General features: G+C 41.7%; 1 protein-coding gene across 2 annotated transcripts in view; it reads right to left on the bottom strand.

The window, feature by feature from the left end:
- The window catches only part of LOC117957970 (xylosyltransferase 1-like), an 80,972-nt gene extending 63,865 nt beyond the window's left edge, over positions 1–17,107 (bottom strand). For both annotated transcript variants that reach the window (XR_004659632.1, XM_034894128.1), the window contains exon 1: positions 16,719–17,107. Coding sequence is in view for 1 of the 2 variants with exons in the window: in XM_034894128.1 (XP_034750019.1) it covers positions 16,719–17,000 (282 nt within the window). In the remaining variant the exon portion in view is untranslated. The remainder of the gene's footprint in view (positions 1–16,718) is intronic.
- Positions 17,108–18,155: the final 1,048 nt, after the last annotated feature.

Raw genomic sequence — 18,155 nt, 5'->3', positions numbered from 1 at the left:
TGTGCCTAACTGTACATTTTCTTGACAAGCACAACTTACCAATGACCTCCGCATTAGGTATCAAATGGAGCAATTTCAGCAGAAGTAAATCTATAAGCTACATTCCAAGTCTATTAAGGAACAAAGAAAGAAAAGTGATAATAAAAAAGCTGAATAGTTTTGAGAAGTTAATGTCCTCACTCATTAATCTCCACTGCTGCCACTGGACATAATGCCGGTGAAAATATAGTCCTATTTCTTTTTGATTATTCTTTCCACCTTAGAGCTACTTGCTCACATCAGGCAAATAGTTACCAACTCATTACAGTACTCCTCTATTACTGTTAAATTGCAGTCATTTGTGTCTTTTAGGCAAATAGACTAAGTGCTAAGCAAGCGGATGTGCCCTTGCTGAATTATAATTGCCTTGACCAAATCTCTTTCTCAGCCGTTAGACAATTATGTCTGCATATTCTATATACCTCTGGAAAACGTGCATATGTGCTGGAGGCAAATATTAATAAACACAGTAACTCAGTCACACATCCGTACACCTGCTATATGCTATTATATGGCATGTACGTGTATGGTATGTGGTTGTTTTACTCACATTTCAGCCCCATATAAGCAGTCAAGCCTTGTATGAGACATTACCGGAGGAGTGCAGTGAGACCTACTTGGCCCTCGGTGAAAAAAAAAGAGGTTTTCATTTATTTTGTGGATAAACTGAGTTACATAAAAAGATTGTTGTAGGCCTATTTGCCGGAGTAAAGGGATTTAACTCACAGCAGTTAAGGAACTTGGGGACAAAGAGAGAAATCTCACCCCTTAAAGCTAGACTTTCAGGGGGGAGAGTCTTAGTTTTTTTCCCCCTTTACACCAAAAAGCTTTTTAAATACTTTCCTCTTAGTTTTACCACCTTTCCAAAATTGCTCAGCTACAATTTGATCAATTCACATCCTTTCTCACATCCTTACATGAACATGCAAACACACACACTCACATTCCCTCACCTTTAACACTGTGGCTGCAAATGCCATGGAATGCATGAACAAGAGAATATTGTGCAACAGAATCGAAAGCTAGGAAAAAAGAGAGTTCAATGTTCTAAACGTTCTGACCATTTTCCAAAAAGAGAAACTCAAACTGTTAAAAATGATCAAGCTTCCCGCTTCTTTCCATAGAAGCACGAATGCCTTAAGTACGTTGAAAAAAAGCATTTGACATTGTGCTCACATAATAACCCATCCCAATTATCTTCTCTTCCCCCCCTTCCATCTACTCTTTTCTTTTTGTACATTGTAATTTCTGTATACCTCTGAGGCATGCCGTCCAATCAAATGGAAAGAAATGGGAAAGATGGATGGAGACAGATGAGAGGAGCACGTAGTGGCGAGGACAGAGAAAGAGGAAATGAAAGTAAAACAAGTGGAACGAGTGCAATTGACGAGAGAAAGAGAGAGAGAGAGAGAGAGAGAGAGAGAGAGAGAGAGAGAGAGAGAGGGAGAGAGAAAGGGTGGGTCAACCGGCGACGGCGGCGTAGTTGAAGCGTCTGCCGAGCGTTGCAGATGTGATGGCACGATGATGATGGTGTTGATGATTCACGGCTGGTAGGAAATGAGAGAGGAGAACGTTTTATTATCACAGAGCTCAATTACAGCGCAATTTCTCCCTGCAGGGACAGCCTCTGCAGGGATCCTCATTGAAGCTGATTTGGGAGGCCTGCGGCGCCTGGAGAACCAGTGAACGACTCAGCAGTGCGGTGAGATGTCCCCACTCGAGACGGGAGAAGAAGAGGAGGCAGGAGAGGAGGCCAGGGAAGTGGAGGAGTGGGAACAAGTGGGGAAGAAGAGGGTGAGGAAGCAGTCATGGAGAAGGATGCAAATGAAACGGCATTATGCCGTGCATCTGCGTTGAGAACCCGCGAGCAGCTTTGCCCTCGAGGTGTTCAGCAGAGTGGAGACAGGCAGGAAGGACGGACAGGATCTAAATGCACTGCTGAGAGAGAAAACACCTGTTCAGTAATGAGTACGATCTCCGTGTTCTGGTGGTTTAACATGAATACTGAAGAGCAGCTATTCATGTGGTTCACAGAGTGTTTTATAATTTTATTTACTCTCAAAGTGTGTTTTTGTGTGTGTGTGTGTGTGTGTTGTGCATAAGCCAAGGGGGAAGGAGCATGGAGGTAGAGGGCTGTGTGTACCTGCAAGCATGTGTGTTTTTGAGAGGGAGGTTATGTGGGTGAGTGTATTTTTGTGTAATTTTTTTATATGATGCATTCTGTAGGTGTGTCTTTAGCACTGAGGGGACGCTGAAGAGTGCGTGGGAGTGTGTATGCACTTGTATGCCTTGGTGTGGATGTTTGTAGGTGGGTACATCTAATACGTCCTGGCTGTCTCCAGTGTACCTTCCAAAAATTCCATACAAAAGATTCCCTGAGGCAAAGGCATCTGCTGCATTGACCTCTCAGAGAGAGATTATTTAACACAACCTTGACCATGAACTCAAACCTCAATTATTCTCTTAATTTACCAGGAATTGTGTCATATGTACCAATGGCTGAAAAATGTGGTAATTCTGTAACTATTAACTTTTAGGCCAAACCCCACCCTTTTACTAAAATGCTCATAATGGCCTTCATTTATGAAATGTGCGTACAACCTAAGACAGGCATAGGAAGAGCATACGCCAATTCCTACAAAAAGCTTGGCAATTATTGATTTGAACGTGAGGGCAGGCTACTATACACGCCTGCCCTCACGGACACGCGCTCTCCGTCACAGCTGTTGCCTGGCTCTGACTCATGAAAAAAAAAACGCGGCTATCGTGTTTTTATTCAAATACAGGTACACCAACATTTAGGTCTAAAACATTTCAATATAAACCTTTATATTATTATAAGGAGTATACATAGGTCAAGGATGTATAAATTAAATAAACTTCAGTCTGATTTAATACGGAAACACTGTTGACTGCATCAGTGATCTCTTTCTATTCCGCATTCTTCCTACGACCTAATACCAGTTTTTAGGCTACTAAATGGGACACACGTTACTGCAAATTAAACTGAGATGTCAGGGTTTCAATCTCCACCTCTGAAAAGTGCCGCTTCTTAGCCGGATTACGTCTCGCCATGTCGTAAATAGTGGGGCTGAGGCCTCAAAACCGAGAATATACTGGAGCTGGTAATATTTAAATTATGATTGTTTCTAGATGGTGCATTTTGTCAATGTACGACCATTCTTACACTCTGATTGGTGTGATTCGAAAGTTTCGTGAATCCCACGTGAAGCCTGTCATAAGAGGATTTCTGCGCTCCAATCTGTGCTGGTTTCTACGTAAGGTTGATAAATGAGGCCCATTATGCTAATTTTCACGTTCAAAATTGTATATAGAGGTTGTATCACAATAGGTTTACATGGTTTCTTATTTTAAAAACACCATATTCTTGTTGTACTGCACATTGCTGCAGCTCCTCTTTTCACCCTATGTGTTGAGCTCTCTGTTTTAGCTTCAGAGTGAGGCATCTCACTTCTGTTCCATCTTTGTTGGGAGTCGCACATGCGCATTAGCTAGGTAAGGACTACTAGCCAATCAAAAGCAGAGCATGAGGGCGTGCCACGCCAGCAGCTAGGCAAGCATCATAACATGTGTTACAAAGTGATGCTTGTTTGTCACGGAAGTAAAGGCTGGACCACAACAGAGCTCTTTGGAGCAGTTTGTGAACAGTGTTTTCTGTTGGAGATGGAAATGTCCCTGTGGGCTGGACTTTGGTTTTTTCACTTTGTAAACATACAGTATAACATGCACAAAAAAAAGATATGTGACACAATGAAGCAAAGGGAAAAAGCCAAAAAGCATAATATGTGCACTTTAAGGTATTCTTACAGGAGACTGAATACTAATGTTACCAATGGTTTCTTTAATCAGTATTTTTACATTAAAATAGATCATGTGACTGAGTAAGGTGAAAGGTGTATCTTGTAGTGGCAAACACAGAATATTCAGAATCACAACTCCTAATGATTGAAAACGTTGCTCTGTAACAGCTGTATGTGTCAATAAGCTACTGTCTGCTAACTTGTTCAATATATCGTTATAAGGTGATAATATATCAGTGTTGTCCTGAAAGTATGTCAAACTTCTCAAAGCTTTAAAAAAACAAACAATTAATTCAGGTTTAAAGTTGTATTAAACATTTTTTCATATATTTTTAGACAATGTATATATTCCTTATCTGCTTACTTGACATTGTGAGTCAAACAATTTTTATTCAATTTTTTTAAACGTTTTATTTGAAATTTCAGGAGTGTTGGTGCCAATTAGCCTGGGTCCAGCCCTTTGTCACTGATTCGCCTGGCATCATGACAGCGGTTAAAGCACCACGGGGGGACAAACGATTAGTCAATCAGCGCCACGGGTGGGACTAATGGCGTTTGTCAAGCTGTCTCAATCCGACCAAACATCGTACAGTAGTTTGTTTTTACTTCGCTGCGCTCCATTCAGTATGTTGGCATGGCTACGCATCAGTGTTAACTTAAAATTAAGTTAGACTAAGTTACATTTAGGAACAGTTGGTCTGTTGTGATTGGTTAGGGAAAATTGAGGGTAAGCAATCGCAGACAAAGTGTAACGAGTTGACAATTCTGTATATATTTAATTGGGTAAATATCAATATGCTTTTCTACAAAGAAGAAGCCAAAAGTTATTTCTGAAAGACTGAATGTTGTTCAAACGCAAGTAGACATACAGGAACATGAACTGCCATCAGATTCAATAAGACAAAAAAAAAAAAGGATCAGACATACTCGCACATTTCGGTACCAAAAGAAAGTGTTGAGGCTCAAAACCTGACCATTATGGAGAATTATAAAAGCCATTCACATAATTGTATAGACATTTCTCTGCATTTATGATGATTAAATCATTGGACTTCTGTGCCCAAGTTCCCCTCATTTTGAAGCATTGGACTGAAATGTTATTCAGATGTGGATAATACAAAGAAATATCCAACAGTCTATCGGGGTGAATATTTAAACCTGTGGAAACACAACCTGTTTTAAACGGCAGTGCAGAAGTGGGATTATTGGGTAGATTGCCTGAAGCATCCTCATCAGAGTAATCCTGAATCAGAGGTCCAATTTAGAGATGCTTGAAAAAAACAGTTTGATCAGTGTCTTGGCATCAGCCTCTCTTCAAATCTTAAACTTCACTAACCGAGGGGAAAATTACAGACCTGATCCTTGCATGCTTGTAGGCCATTTGGCCATTTGGAAGTTTCCAAGAGACGGTCTCCAACTACACAGTCTTTGCCAGCCGGGCCCAAGCTACACTAACAAGCCTTCAAACCAAACCGGGTTCCCCTGAGGATTATGCCGGGATTTGAGTCAATGTCGGATTTGTAGAAGGGATGAGACGTTTATCTTTTCTTCCCCCCCCAACATTTCTTCCTTCAGCTTTCTACTGTCCTGCATATCTGTCTCTCTTTCTCTGCCTGTCTCTAGCTCTCTTTCTCCTCGCACTTTCTTTTCTCTTCTTAATCACAGATAGAGACAAGTCTTCTGGGCTGTTGGCATTCAGCAGCGGTAGTGAGAAGAAGAAAAAAGGAGGATGAAGAAGAAAAGCGCTGCTGTCAGATTCTCTTCTCTTGCTCCATGGGACTGGAAGGACAAAAGCTTTCTCCGACAGGCCGGATCGCCCCTACCCAGCCGACCTGTCATCACCATACTGCCACATACTCTTTTCTGTTTCTGTCACAAACTCCCCTGTCTTATTAGAATAACACAATACATGGGGATTAGTGCATGGTGTGTTGAGGAGAAGATAGCAAGACATGCTTATTGTCATTAGTCTGTGTGGGTGTGATTACATGTTCATGTGCATTTGGGTGTTACATGTGGATCAGTGTGTTGTATGTCAATGTTGCGGCATTGCAGCAGTTACAGAGAAGTGAGCAATCTCCTGTGAACTTCCGCATCAACATGGCTGTCAAGTGTTTTCACTGTGATGTGACCATTACAGTTGCAAGACAAACACATCCTGTAGTGTCTAATTATCCACTACAGAAAAAATGTCACTGTGAATGTTGTCAAGACTACAATATAGATGCTATAGATACAGTACACTCTGTGATAATGGATGAAAATCTGCAACAAAAAGGATATATGCTACTACAGTCAATTTGACCGGATGGGAATGCAGCTTCCCATCATGTCCCACTTCCCAACCGGGCAGCTTACAGCATAAGAAGAAAATTCACTTGTCTTCAATTATAGAATAAAATGATCCTCCCTAAAAAAAAAAATCTCCACAGAATTTGAGTATCAAAACACAATCAATAAAACACTACATTTTAACAACTGATGCCCTTCTGCTGGCTATAAATAATGATTAGTGTTAGCTGAGGTTGTATTTTAGCTACAGTAATTGTCACATTGTGTAGGGCAGAGGTCGAGATCCTGACTTTGGGTCAAGATCCATAAATGCTGGAGCCTACATTTCCTGTTCTGCAACTGGAGTCTTTTGTGAGACCCTTGCTTCTTGGTCAACAGTTGCTTCTTTCAAACTCCATAGACATTATTAATTTCCAGTCTCCAAGCCCAAACTGAGATAACCCTAATGACACCACAAAAACATCATCAGTGCTATTTTCTCAGGGTTGGCAAAAATTGGGCATAGCTACAGAAGAAGACATTATACAACAGTAGTAACAGTAACAGTAGTAACAGTAGGAGTGCACTGTTTACATGAGCTGTTATCCTTTGAGTACCATTACTCTTGAGATACCATTAAAAAAAAATACATGATGCCACTTTTTCCCCAAACAAGGCACATCGGTGTTTTCTCTATGTTGATTTTGTAGTGGCGGACCGCCATGGCAAAAACTTCTGCTTCCAACGTTCAGAAATATGGCAGACACACAATGTGTTGCATTTTATATTATCCTGTCAACCCCCGTTGGCTGGATTGTTGTTCCGACAAACCTGCCCGTGCAAAAAAAAATCCTAAAGGACACATTGCACATCCACCTCAAACCAGTTTCAAGACAAAGCGCAGACATAGACATCTATGTGAAACAACCACACCTGCTTACTTTGCATTTATGTCGAAAACTGTTGCACATAATAAGAAGCTGATTGAGAAAACAAGTTTTCAGGGGCTTCAAATCCAGTCTCTAGTTTTCTCAGTTCAGATTAGGCTCTGAGACTCATGCTGTGTGCATGGGCTTAAAAATAAAAAGCCGATCATACGGTACTCTGAGTCTTAGTTTTCACAAGCTATTTCATTTTTTTGTGTTGAAAATTGTACCAAAGGACCCAATATCACTTCCCTTCTGAAAGCTCAGTGGCTAACAGAAACTAGTGTGTTCTCCCACACTCAGAGACTGAATCTTTAAATCTGTACTCAGATAGGTCCAAGTTTAAATCAACAATAATCTGATTAAAGTTCAGAGCACGGCAATTCGTTTACAATAGTGTCCACATTCTGTAATTCAAGTACAGCAATTGTTGTCTGATCTTGATTTATAAGTTACAGGGGATCTATTTAAAGGGATAACCCGGCAACAGTAAACAGCAGGGGAGTTGAGCCGTTGTCCTAATAACCCCTCCATATGGTGATAGTCTAGTCCAAACCTGTATGTGTGTGTGTGTGTGTGTGTGTGTGTGTGTATTTACAGCCTTTTATCCCTGCGCTAAATATCAACATGGATACCCGACTTGAGATAAAACTAATTCAGCTCCCCATCAGCCTTGTCTTCCTCTCTCTCTCTCTCTCTCTCTCTCTCTCAGGGCTGTCTGCTAAGCTTCTTACCTATGGGATTATTGGCAACGCTAGGTATTATATAGCTTCATTCATCTGGATGATGCGTTATTAATGTGTTGGGGAATTAAACCATCTGTAACGGCGGCAAGGGATGAGGGCAAGATTGGGGCTGGTTGGTTGGGGTTGGGTGAGAGGCAGGAGAGACGGCTGGACAGGAGTTGTGTTGATGACGTTGTGTGTGTGTGTGTGTGTGTGTGTGTGTGTGTGTGTGTGTGCTACCACTATCTGAGGAGGTACTTCCTGAATCACAGTGCGGCTTCCATCCATCCAGGGGAACAACTGACATTAACTTTTCTACTCGCCAACTACAAGAAAAGTGTTGGGAACAATGACTGCCTCTGTACTTGGCCTTTACAGTTGTGACAAAGGCCTTTGACTCTGTGGATCATCAGGCACTGTGGAGCATACTATCAAAATGTGGATGTCATGACAAATACATGCATGTACTGAGGCTACTGCATGACGGCATGTCAGCCACAGTGCTCAGCAACAGTGTCTCTGAACCTGGGCCATTTACTGTAGAAACTGGGGTCACACAGCGATGAATCAATGCACCCACCCTATTTGTTATCTTCATTGCAGCCATCCTCCACCTCCACTGGCCAAGAGTTTCCACAGGGGATCCCAATACTTTACAGGACTGATGGCAGGCTCTGTAACCAAAACAGGTTCAAAGCCAAGCGCAACGTCAAGAATTCCACCATCAGCTGGCTGCAATACGCCAATGATAATGCCATTGCAGCCCACTCCCCTGAAGACTTCATCCTAAATGCCTTTGCCAAGGCCTACAGAGCCCTGGGGTTGGCCCTGAACATCAAGAAAACTCAGGTTCTGTATCAACCACCACCCAACCAGCCATCACTCCAGCCTATCATCAAAGTGGATAACACCACTCTGAAAAGCATGGACCACTTCCCCTATCCTGGAAGTATTCTCTCTTCCAAAGCTGATATAGACTCTGAGGTTAACCATTGCCTGAGCTGTGCCAGTGGAGCTTATGCCAAACTCAGGACAAGAGTCTTTGATGAACGAGACCTGAGCTCAAACCCAGCTCCTGGTTTACAGATGTGTGATTCTCCCTATCCTGCTGTATGGAGTGGAGTCCTGGACCACTGAACACCTGAGAGCCCTGGAACTATTCCATCAAAGAGCCTTAAGAAAATTCTTGAGGATCCAACATCATGCATGCCCAACAACCGTCTCCATAAGCCTGTTCTCCCAGTTAAAAGAACAAAAGCGAGCCTCTGGTGGGCCAAAGAAACGCTTCAAGGACAATATCAAGACCAGCCTGAAAAAGTTTAACATGAGGTCCGGCGACTGGAGAAAAGCAGTGCAGGGAGCACCACGAATCACAACTCCGCCGTGCCGCAGAGGCAAAGCGGCAACAGCGCAAGGGCAAACAGAGAAACACACCACCTCAATCTTCCAATGCCCACATTGCCGCAGAATCTGTGGAACCCGGATTGGCCTTTATAGCCAACTTAGGATCCATAAATAAGACAACCCGACAAAAAAAGACAGTCATACTCGTCCTGAATGACCGCTGAAGAAGGAGTGTGTTCACTATGTAGGTATGGTGAGGCATGTTTGAATAGACTTGACAGATAAACAGTACTCCCGATCTTTGATTTTGCAGTTTTCCAGATGTGGAACAAATGTGCATCAAGCTGAGCACAACGCACACACAGACACACAGTCATATACACAGTCTAAATGAGGAGAAAGGATAGTTAGTTGCGGCTGTTACTGTAAGCCTTCTCAGACATGCATTACTGTGTACATTTTAAGTCATAAAATATCCTGAGTTTATTATCCTTATCCTTCCCTGCCCCTTTCAGACATGACATCTGTAACATTTCCATGTTCATATATCTGTTTAAGTAATGGGATTTGGGAGATTTCGGACAAGACTCTTTTCACAACCGTTATCAAAACACCAAATAAGGGAATACGGTATGTATAGGTTGGTGGGTTCAAGTGCCAGAGACATGGAGACTCAACACCTTACGACACTTTGTTGATATTTTCCTTCATTGTCACCCATCTCTAGGTTTCTGTAACATAAAAGCTCCCTGCTGACTTTTCAAACACGGCAGGACCATTGCGAATGGAGCTACAACACTGTGTTAGTTGATCAATCTTTAGTCAATAAGACATCAGAAAATAGTAACAAAATGTCTGTCAGAATTTCCCAAAGTGAAATCTTCAAATTTTTTTGTTTTCTGACCAACCCAGAATATTTAATTTACAATTTTATAAAGCAGAGATAAGTCCTCAGATATGACAAACTGGAAGCAATTGTTGCGGAATCATTTTCTGTTATTCATATACTTGGTAAATGTTAATAAAAAGGGACATTAAGAAATAGAATCAACTAAATTTATAATAAAAAAATACACATTTTGTTTTCATATGATTCCCATCACAATGCAGTCCTCTGTATTCAAACTAGGGCTGATCGATATTGTGTTATAGCATCGACATCGTACGGTGCCCCCCTGGGGTCAACTGAGAAAAAAAACTAAACCGTACGGATTCATAATCTGTGCCCTCGGTTTTATAAATGTGAGAAAAGTTAGAAAGATATTCACAGATTCTAACTTCCAGGATCAATTACTCTACAGTGAAATAATTAAAAAAATCACAAATTACGCATTTTTTTCTAACATAGTAAGGTTAACAACAAGCTAAAAACTCCTTTTCATCAAAATGAGCTGTCCTCCAACCTGGATAACTAACACTGGTCTGTAGTAGCAGCCAGCGGTGCTTAGGGACCGTCTGTAAACTACAACAATTACACAAAAATACTTATTAATTTAATGATTAAATAAGGTAGCGTCTCCAAACTTATTTTATAAAAGTACGTGCTGTAGTACAACTAGCAGGAGAAACCTATTTAATCATTATATTAATAAATATTTTTGTGTAGGTGTTGTATTTTAAAGAAGGTCCCTAAGCACCGCTGGGTGCTACTAGAGACCAATGTTATTTCTCCAGATTGCTGCATGTCACTCCGCCTCTCTCTACCCTTTCATATATTCAGGTGTCCTTTCAATTAAAGGCCTAAAAAAATAATCTTAAAAAAAAAGAAAAAAAGATTGTGAACCAAAATGCTGTTTAATAAAAAATATTTTAAGTTAGATTTTTGTACACCAATCAGGGGGTTGGTTTGAAGCTGCTGTTTTATTTAAAAATGTGTACTAGTTTTCTGTTCACAGAATTATGTTCTAATTTTGGAATGAAATATTAAGTGACCTTTTCGTCACTTGTAATAAAGCTTCTTTATTAGTGAAATTATTATTATCATAAAATGGTAATTATTGACTTTAGCCTGGATTGCTGTCTCGCAATATATATTTTTGGAAAAAACAATATTGCAATGTAATTTTTTTAGCAGCCCTAATTCAAACTCTACATATGTCATTCAGATGTCATAAATTGAAGAAAAAGAAGATATCTACTGCCTCTGTAGCAAAACTGCCAAGTACTGATAGGTGACAAGGTAAGTGTAGTACAACTTAGATCAATTTCACAAAATTGATTTGTGGCTTCTCTAGTTAGGCTTAATGAAGTCGGTTGTTGTGTGCTGACTGCTTGGTCAGGACACTTGTCTTCTCAATCTTTAATCGCACATGAAAAATTCTTGTATGGAACTTACTACTGAATACTAGGAGCCATTTTATGCAGAATACTGTACATTGCGTGCTGCTGATAAACCATCAAAACACGATTAACTTGACAATGCAATTATCCATTTGTCCTATTAAATATAATACTGTAATGGAACTTGCTCTCCTCTCATCTGCTCAGAAAGAGTCAACATACTTGGCAGGTCTGTGAGTCATGCCAGTGTGTTTTCTGCTGTATTTGTAGTATTTTTAACATCCTGACACTTGCTGAATAGTTAAATAGCTATTCCCCTATTACACTCAGAGAGACAGTGGGGGACAGTGAGAGAGACACAGAGACAGGCTACTGCCTGAGCTGTCAACAGATTACAAGGATACCACACTGAAGAGGCCTGCAGTACTTTCAGCACCTGTGCTAGAAGTGTCTGTACTGTGATGTTTGAGCTGCTATGGTAACCTGAACCTCGGCCTACAAACAATACGTGGTCTTTTTAAGGATTTAACTGATATGTTGCATGTGAGGAGGATCAGCTCAGTAAAATAACATGACAGGGTTCTAATTTTTTAATTTATTTTCAAGGATGGTGTCATGTATACAAATTACACGTCAACATCAAAGTGTGTCTGGGTTTTCCTCGTGTCTCTTTCAAGTCTGAGATGCATACTTCCTCCCTCAGATCTGAATATGTTACCACCTCTCTAACGGCACTTTAATAAGAAGCTCTCTGTTTGCTAAATCGTGACAGGACAGACTGATGGGCAGGCTCTACTTTACTTTTCCCTCATTGCAGGTTTTACAGAATAACACTCTATTGATGTAATGATTGGGACATTGGAAATTTCAAATAGCACAGTGCATCTTCTGGGTGTCTCCTGACTGTAATTACGCATTTTCAAAGGTCTGTTTAAAGCAGAATGGCTCACACCCTGAAACAATTTACTTTCGGGGAATGCCAATTTAACTGCCAATTACCAATGCTAAAGTGGCTTTGCTATGATACAAAAACCAGCACAGACAGTGATTGGCACATAAAATGGCACTGGAAAAAAACGGCATTGCCTGGAACACAATGTGAGGATCAAAAACATATGGGAAAGATGAGCAAGGTGGTTTTGTTACAAGGTGAATGAAAAGACTTTGAGGGAATGAAAAAAATGAGAAGGTTGAACTTCAAAAATGGAGTACAAGTAGGGCTGGGTATTCTTTTAAAAAACTCTGTCAAATACACTGTGCAGGACTTCACTTCACAGGTTGTAGTTGCCGCGGTAGGAGGTCAATCACACTCCACATTAAATCAAAAGCTTGTGGTAATTGTCTGCAAGCAAAACCTTGTAGTCATTTTTTTTTTAAAGGATTAAATACAGGTTTTATTTGACTGAAAAAGTCAACTTGGTACTAAAGTTGAAGATTTGTTGATTAGTTGTCAACTATTAAATCAATTGTCAACTGTTTTGATAAGCAATTCATGGTTTGAGTGATTTTTTTTAAAGCAAATATTATCTGATTCATGCTTCTTCATTGTATAATTCTATACATTTTCTAGTTTATCACTCCTCTTTGACAGTACATCATCTTGGGCTTTGGAAATAAGGGAATTTCTTTTAAAATTTTCCGACATTTTATAGACCAAACTACTAATCGATTATTTGAGAAAATAATTGACAGATTAATCAACGAAAAAAGCCATGCTTTGTACTGGGTTGTTTTGGTTGATACCTTATAGATATTGTGTATCCATACCTAGCCTTAAGTTCAAGGCACAACCTACTCATACACATACATTTGGAAGCCCATGTGCATACATTTTCAAAAAAACTAGTACATTTTAACACACATGCTGTGAATTTGGAATTCAAACAGTTCATTACAAACTGAATACTTTGTTTATTCCAATGTTCAAACTGGGGAAAAAGAAATTGAAACGTGTAACTATAAATGTGTATGTGGGTGTGTGTTTGTGTGGAGCTGCTTCCCTGCATCCACGTATGGACATCCTTTCGGGTGTTTGTGTGAGTCAGTAGCACTGTGATCATGGACACAGTGGGATGAATCACATTGTGGTTGTGGTGGTGGTTGGAGAATAGAATGGTAGCAACCATGGATTTCAGCAAAGCTCCCAAATGCAAAACATATGTACAGTGCATTGTTAATTGTACTGTACATGATTAAAATTCCAACGACAATCCCAGCATGACTGAAGCGTTTCCGAAGTTCCCGTTAATGTTAATTTGGGCAAACATCTCAGAGGTCATTTCTTTGCATTAAATAATGAAAAACAGCCTCAAAGACTTCCATTGTAATTATTATAAGCTGCCACCACGTTATGAGAATAAGTGTTCTCTGAAGTTACATGAGAACATTACAATCTGGCTATTTACAGTCACATATGGGAAACCCTCTAAAGCTGAATTCTTCCACTTTATGCTTCTCTACATTTAGTGCTTCTCTCTTCAACACATCTTCTGTCATACTCAAACTATTTAAGTACCTGGCAATGTTTTTTTTCTTTATCCGCAGCAAGTGAGACACTGTGAGAAAATACTTGTGGGGAACATCTTTAAAATAAAACATAATGTAGCATGTCATGTATTTATTACCACTTTAGTGTGGAAACATGTAGAAAAAAACTTGAAATGTGCATTCTCAGATGGATTGTAAGCTTTGCCATTAGGAAAAGTATACATCAGAGGTAATATTATACGTAATACCATGACTAACAGGGAAACTCTTTACAACATGTGTGAGCTGGACACCCGCCGGGCACAACGGGATCATGACAGTGTACGTCTACCGCCGGCAGATGGAAAGAAACTGCTGACAACCAGATGTGGATTTTGGAGTCAGACGCTATTACAAAGCTTTACTCATTCTCCTGCTGGAAGTAGGTTGGTTTGATTCCGGCACATTAACAGTTTTTCACACCATCACCAGGACCGCCTTAATAAGCACCTATTAATAATAATTGTGATGCTATCTCCTGTAATAATCTGATGTCAGGCAAAACAAGACAGACTAATAATAAGTATAGGACATTTTTATGGGGAATTTGCAACAGGTAGCCACAGCCGAGACTTAACACTCACAGCTAACATAATGCCATTGATGTGATTATTTCCAGATACATAAGGCAGGGGCGATGTGAACAATAAGCTGTGGTGTCTGTTGGACTTGAGAAGAAAACATCTTGGCAGCATTTCCCTCAAGAGACACCACAGGAGACCACTAATGACAACTGTAGCCCCTGCCTGCTGGCATCACAATAACACATCCAAAGCTATGCATAATATTTCCAACACAAGTTATTACCCAGAAATTCTGCTATTGTCATACTGTAGCTTCTGGCTCATTCTACTCTGGATCAAAGTGATGCTATCCCTTCTCTCAGGCGTGGTGCCTCATATAGCATCAGTTGGTGCCTATGCGTCACACTTAGTTAGGCTGGACATCTCTGTCTTGCCAAGTCTCGCGCGCACAGACACACACACAAACACACAAGGGGAGAAAGAATTAAAATGCACTGATTAACCAGTTGAGGGAATGCACGGGCCCAGGGTGCCCAATTGAATGTTAAAAGTCTGGGGGCCACAGAACTGCAGAGAGCTGGTTGACAACCGTCCAGGCAGGCAGCAGTCGAGCTGACTGGCTGGTGTACTGGCTGGCATACAGGCTGTGTGAAATGCCTCAAGCTGATGGAGGGATGAAAGCTTTTCATTGAAAAGGTCATGGGTGCAGATCCACTGTGTGTTTTAACAGTGAAACACATGGACCAACCGGTGTTGACGCAGTGTGAATAGGTTCTGACACAACTGATCCCCAGCTCCTATTAAGTCACTGCATTACTAATGTACAGAGCAGGAATATTGCAGTAATTCTGTCCAGCAAATAATAACAATACCCTAAAGTGTTATATCACTAATGTGTGTACCTGCAGGACTAGTACAGGGATATTAAAGTGATATTTCTTTAGATGATTCTTTAACCGTCGGGAAATAGACTCAAATATGTCACGTCCTTTTGCATGACTTTGTGCTGTGGAGATGCCGGCAGGTGGGACAAACAGCCCTACCAGATGAAGCGAGTGAGTCACTGTGAAGTCTGCAAAGGAGACAGATGATACAGTGCACGGCTCCGAGTGACTGACTGAGCGTAGAGGCCACAGTGTATCACACTACATCAAAGCCGGTTATCTACTGGTTGCATGGTGGCTAAAGAGTAGGCTATACTTGAATGGCTGGCAGCTTTGCGAAGGGAAAGCACTGCATGCTTGCCAGGAAACAACTGCGTCCAATTTCTTTAGGGCAGCCTATTGCTTGAGAGACCACGCAAGCAAGAAGCTTAATTTTGGAGAATTTAATTGCAGAGATCAGGTTGTGAAAATGAATTGCATGCTGCGTAGAAAACCCTGTACAAATTACATGACCCGCTCTGTGTGTAGCCTCCAAGGCCAGGTGGAAGCTGTCAGTAGCCTACAAATACACATTTACATTTTTGGGAGCAAATTCTGAAATGTTCAATGAGAAGTGCATGGTATCAGCTCCTCTACTTCTGAATGGAGACAGTTCTACAGGCTTCCACTTTTACTCAATTTATTAATTTGGTCTGTATGCTTGCTGCATGTGGCTTCACCATCACATCTATCTTGACCTGTGTGTCTCAGTCTGCCACCAATACAACGGTTTGTGTTTTCACAGAGGTGACTAATCTTTGTATCAAAAACAACTCTGAGAATTCCGTTATATTTCAATTCAACCTTGCACAGACAGTGCTGCTGAGCCATGCAGCTACTGTATTTGACTATAAATACCAAATAGACCATGACAGGTATGAGCTACAACTCAGTGACTCCTCAGCTACTATCTTATGGAAGGATTTGCCCTAATGTGCTATCATTCTGCCCTGGAGTGAACTAACATGCTGAGTTCAGATACTCAACATACTTAGCTTTGGCATTTTAATCTGGGCAGCAGTGCGTTCGTTTTAACGGCGCAATGTGGCTCCTGTCCTCAGCAAGGATTCAGCTGAGGATGCTCGGAGTGAAAAGGGCTCGCTTGCATCTGTCTTGCTTTAGACAGGCTATCATTTCCCTACAAGGCAGCCTCCGTTCAAGTGACAACAGTCAAACATTCACTAATTTTGAGGCCCGGCCGTGTGCTTGTGTCCCTAAAACGCGAACTGAAGATGTTTTGAACTGCCTGCCAAGCACTCCGCGCTTCATCCCTGGCAAGACAGTCTATTTTTTTTAACGGGGATATGATGTGAATACGTCGGTAGCGCATCTGTCTTACCGGCTGCTGTATGTGGCGAGACGTCCCCTTCCCAGGCGGAGAAAGATGCTGTCGCGGACGCTGGACCCCGTGCTGGAAATAGTCGCTGCCAGCGGCTTTGTTGCCTGCGACCCGGTCCCTCTTCTCCCGCACATTTGAGCCTCCGTTTTCCCTGTCTTCGCCGGAGTCGAGGCTGCTGAAGTTCCACACAATTAGCGTCTGCACGAGCAGCACCGTGAGGGCTGCTATCAAGGCGGACCGCGACCGGCGGGCCAACCTGCGTGCACACAAGCCGCCAACCATCTTCGCAGCGGGCTGCACGGAGCTGGAGGACCGTCCGCTCTGTGCAGCGCGACGGGAGGAAGCAGTGGAAGTAGAGGGAGGACGAGGAGGAGGAGGTTGAGGAGGAGGGAGCGAGGCTGAGCTTTACGGTGGCGGAGGCGAGGAGGAGCGTCGAGAAGGAGAGGCACAGGGCCCCCGTGTGGTGCAAGTATGCTAGAGGATGTTGTGTTGCTCCAGGCTATAGGCCTACCACTCACTGTCTGTTCTCTCTGTGAGTGCATGTGTGAGGAGGAATTAGAACCTGAATGTTCATTTCCAAAAGAGGATACTGATAATGACAGAATAGGCTACCCTACCTGCAAATATGACATTTATAAGGCGCAGGCTATAGGCCTGGCATGATTACAAGCCACAGACCAAGTTGCACTGATCCCAACATGGGCGTAGTCAGAAATTCTGTGTCCCTTGCCCTCATGCAATATTGCCTAGGGCACCATTTAACTAACTCAAACATCCTAATGAAATGTTTGTAGGGCTTCTCTAACTTTGGAAAGATTATTATAATTTTACACCCCACTGCTGGATCCCAACTAGAATCCAATGAGAAAATGAACTTGTTCTTCCTGGCCTCCCAGGATGTAGCCTAGGTTACAGCTGTGTGGTGGAGCGAGTATGAATTCAGAAATTTGCCCCCTGTGACACCCTCCCTGGTTGGGTGTGCCTGGTCATTTGTTCTTGGTCCTTTGGAGATAATAGTTAGGTGGCGCTGTCTCTCCCAATGCTACACGCTACTATCAATGCTACCACTTCACTTGGTAAAACTCCCTTTTGCTTTTAGTTTCCTTATCCCCCACCCCAACATCACATATTTACATATCCGTTTCCCCATTTCAGACAGTGCCACATACTTTGTTTAATTTTATGCAGTGTAATGACAATTTCAAAGTCATTAAATCTCCTCCAGGAAGGCTTTTTCACAGCACATTCAACATGTAATAAAGAAATACAGTGATTATTTGGCTCCTTCACAACTGTAATTGAGTTTATTACACCTTAGTGCTTCAACAAACCAGTAGTAGCTCAACTGGTAGAGCGGGCGCCCCATTTACCAAGGCTCCAACCCGTGGAGTCCAACCCGTGGCCCTTTGTTGCATGTCACCCCTCTTCTCTCTTCCC

Source organism: Etheostoma cragini, chromosome 2 (genome assembly GCF_013103735.1).
Source record: "Etheostoma cragini isolate CJK2018 chromosome 2, CSU_Ecrag_1.0, whole genome shotgun sequence".
Classification (NCBI taxonomy): Eukaryota; Metazoa; Chordata; class Actinopteri; order Perciformes; family Percidae; genus Etheostoma; species Etheostoma cragini.
The sequence above is the reverse complement of the archived record's forward strand: the minus strand, read 5'-3'. Positions and strand labels throughout refer to the sequence as shown.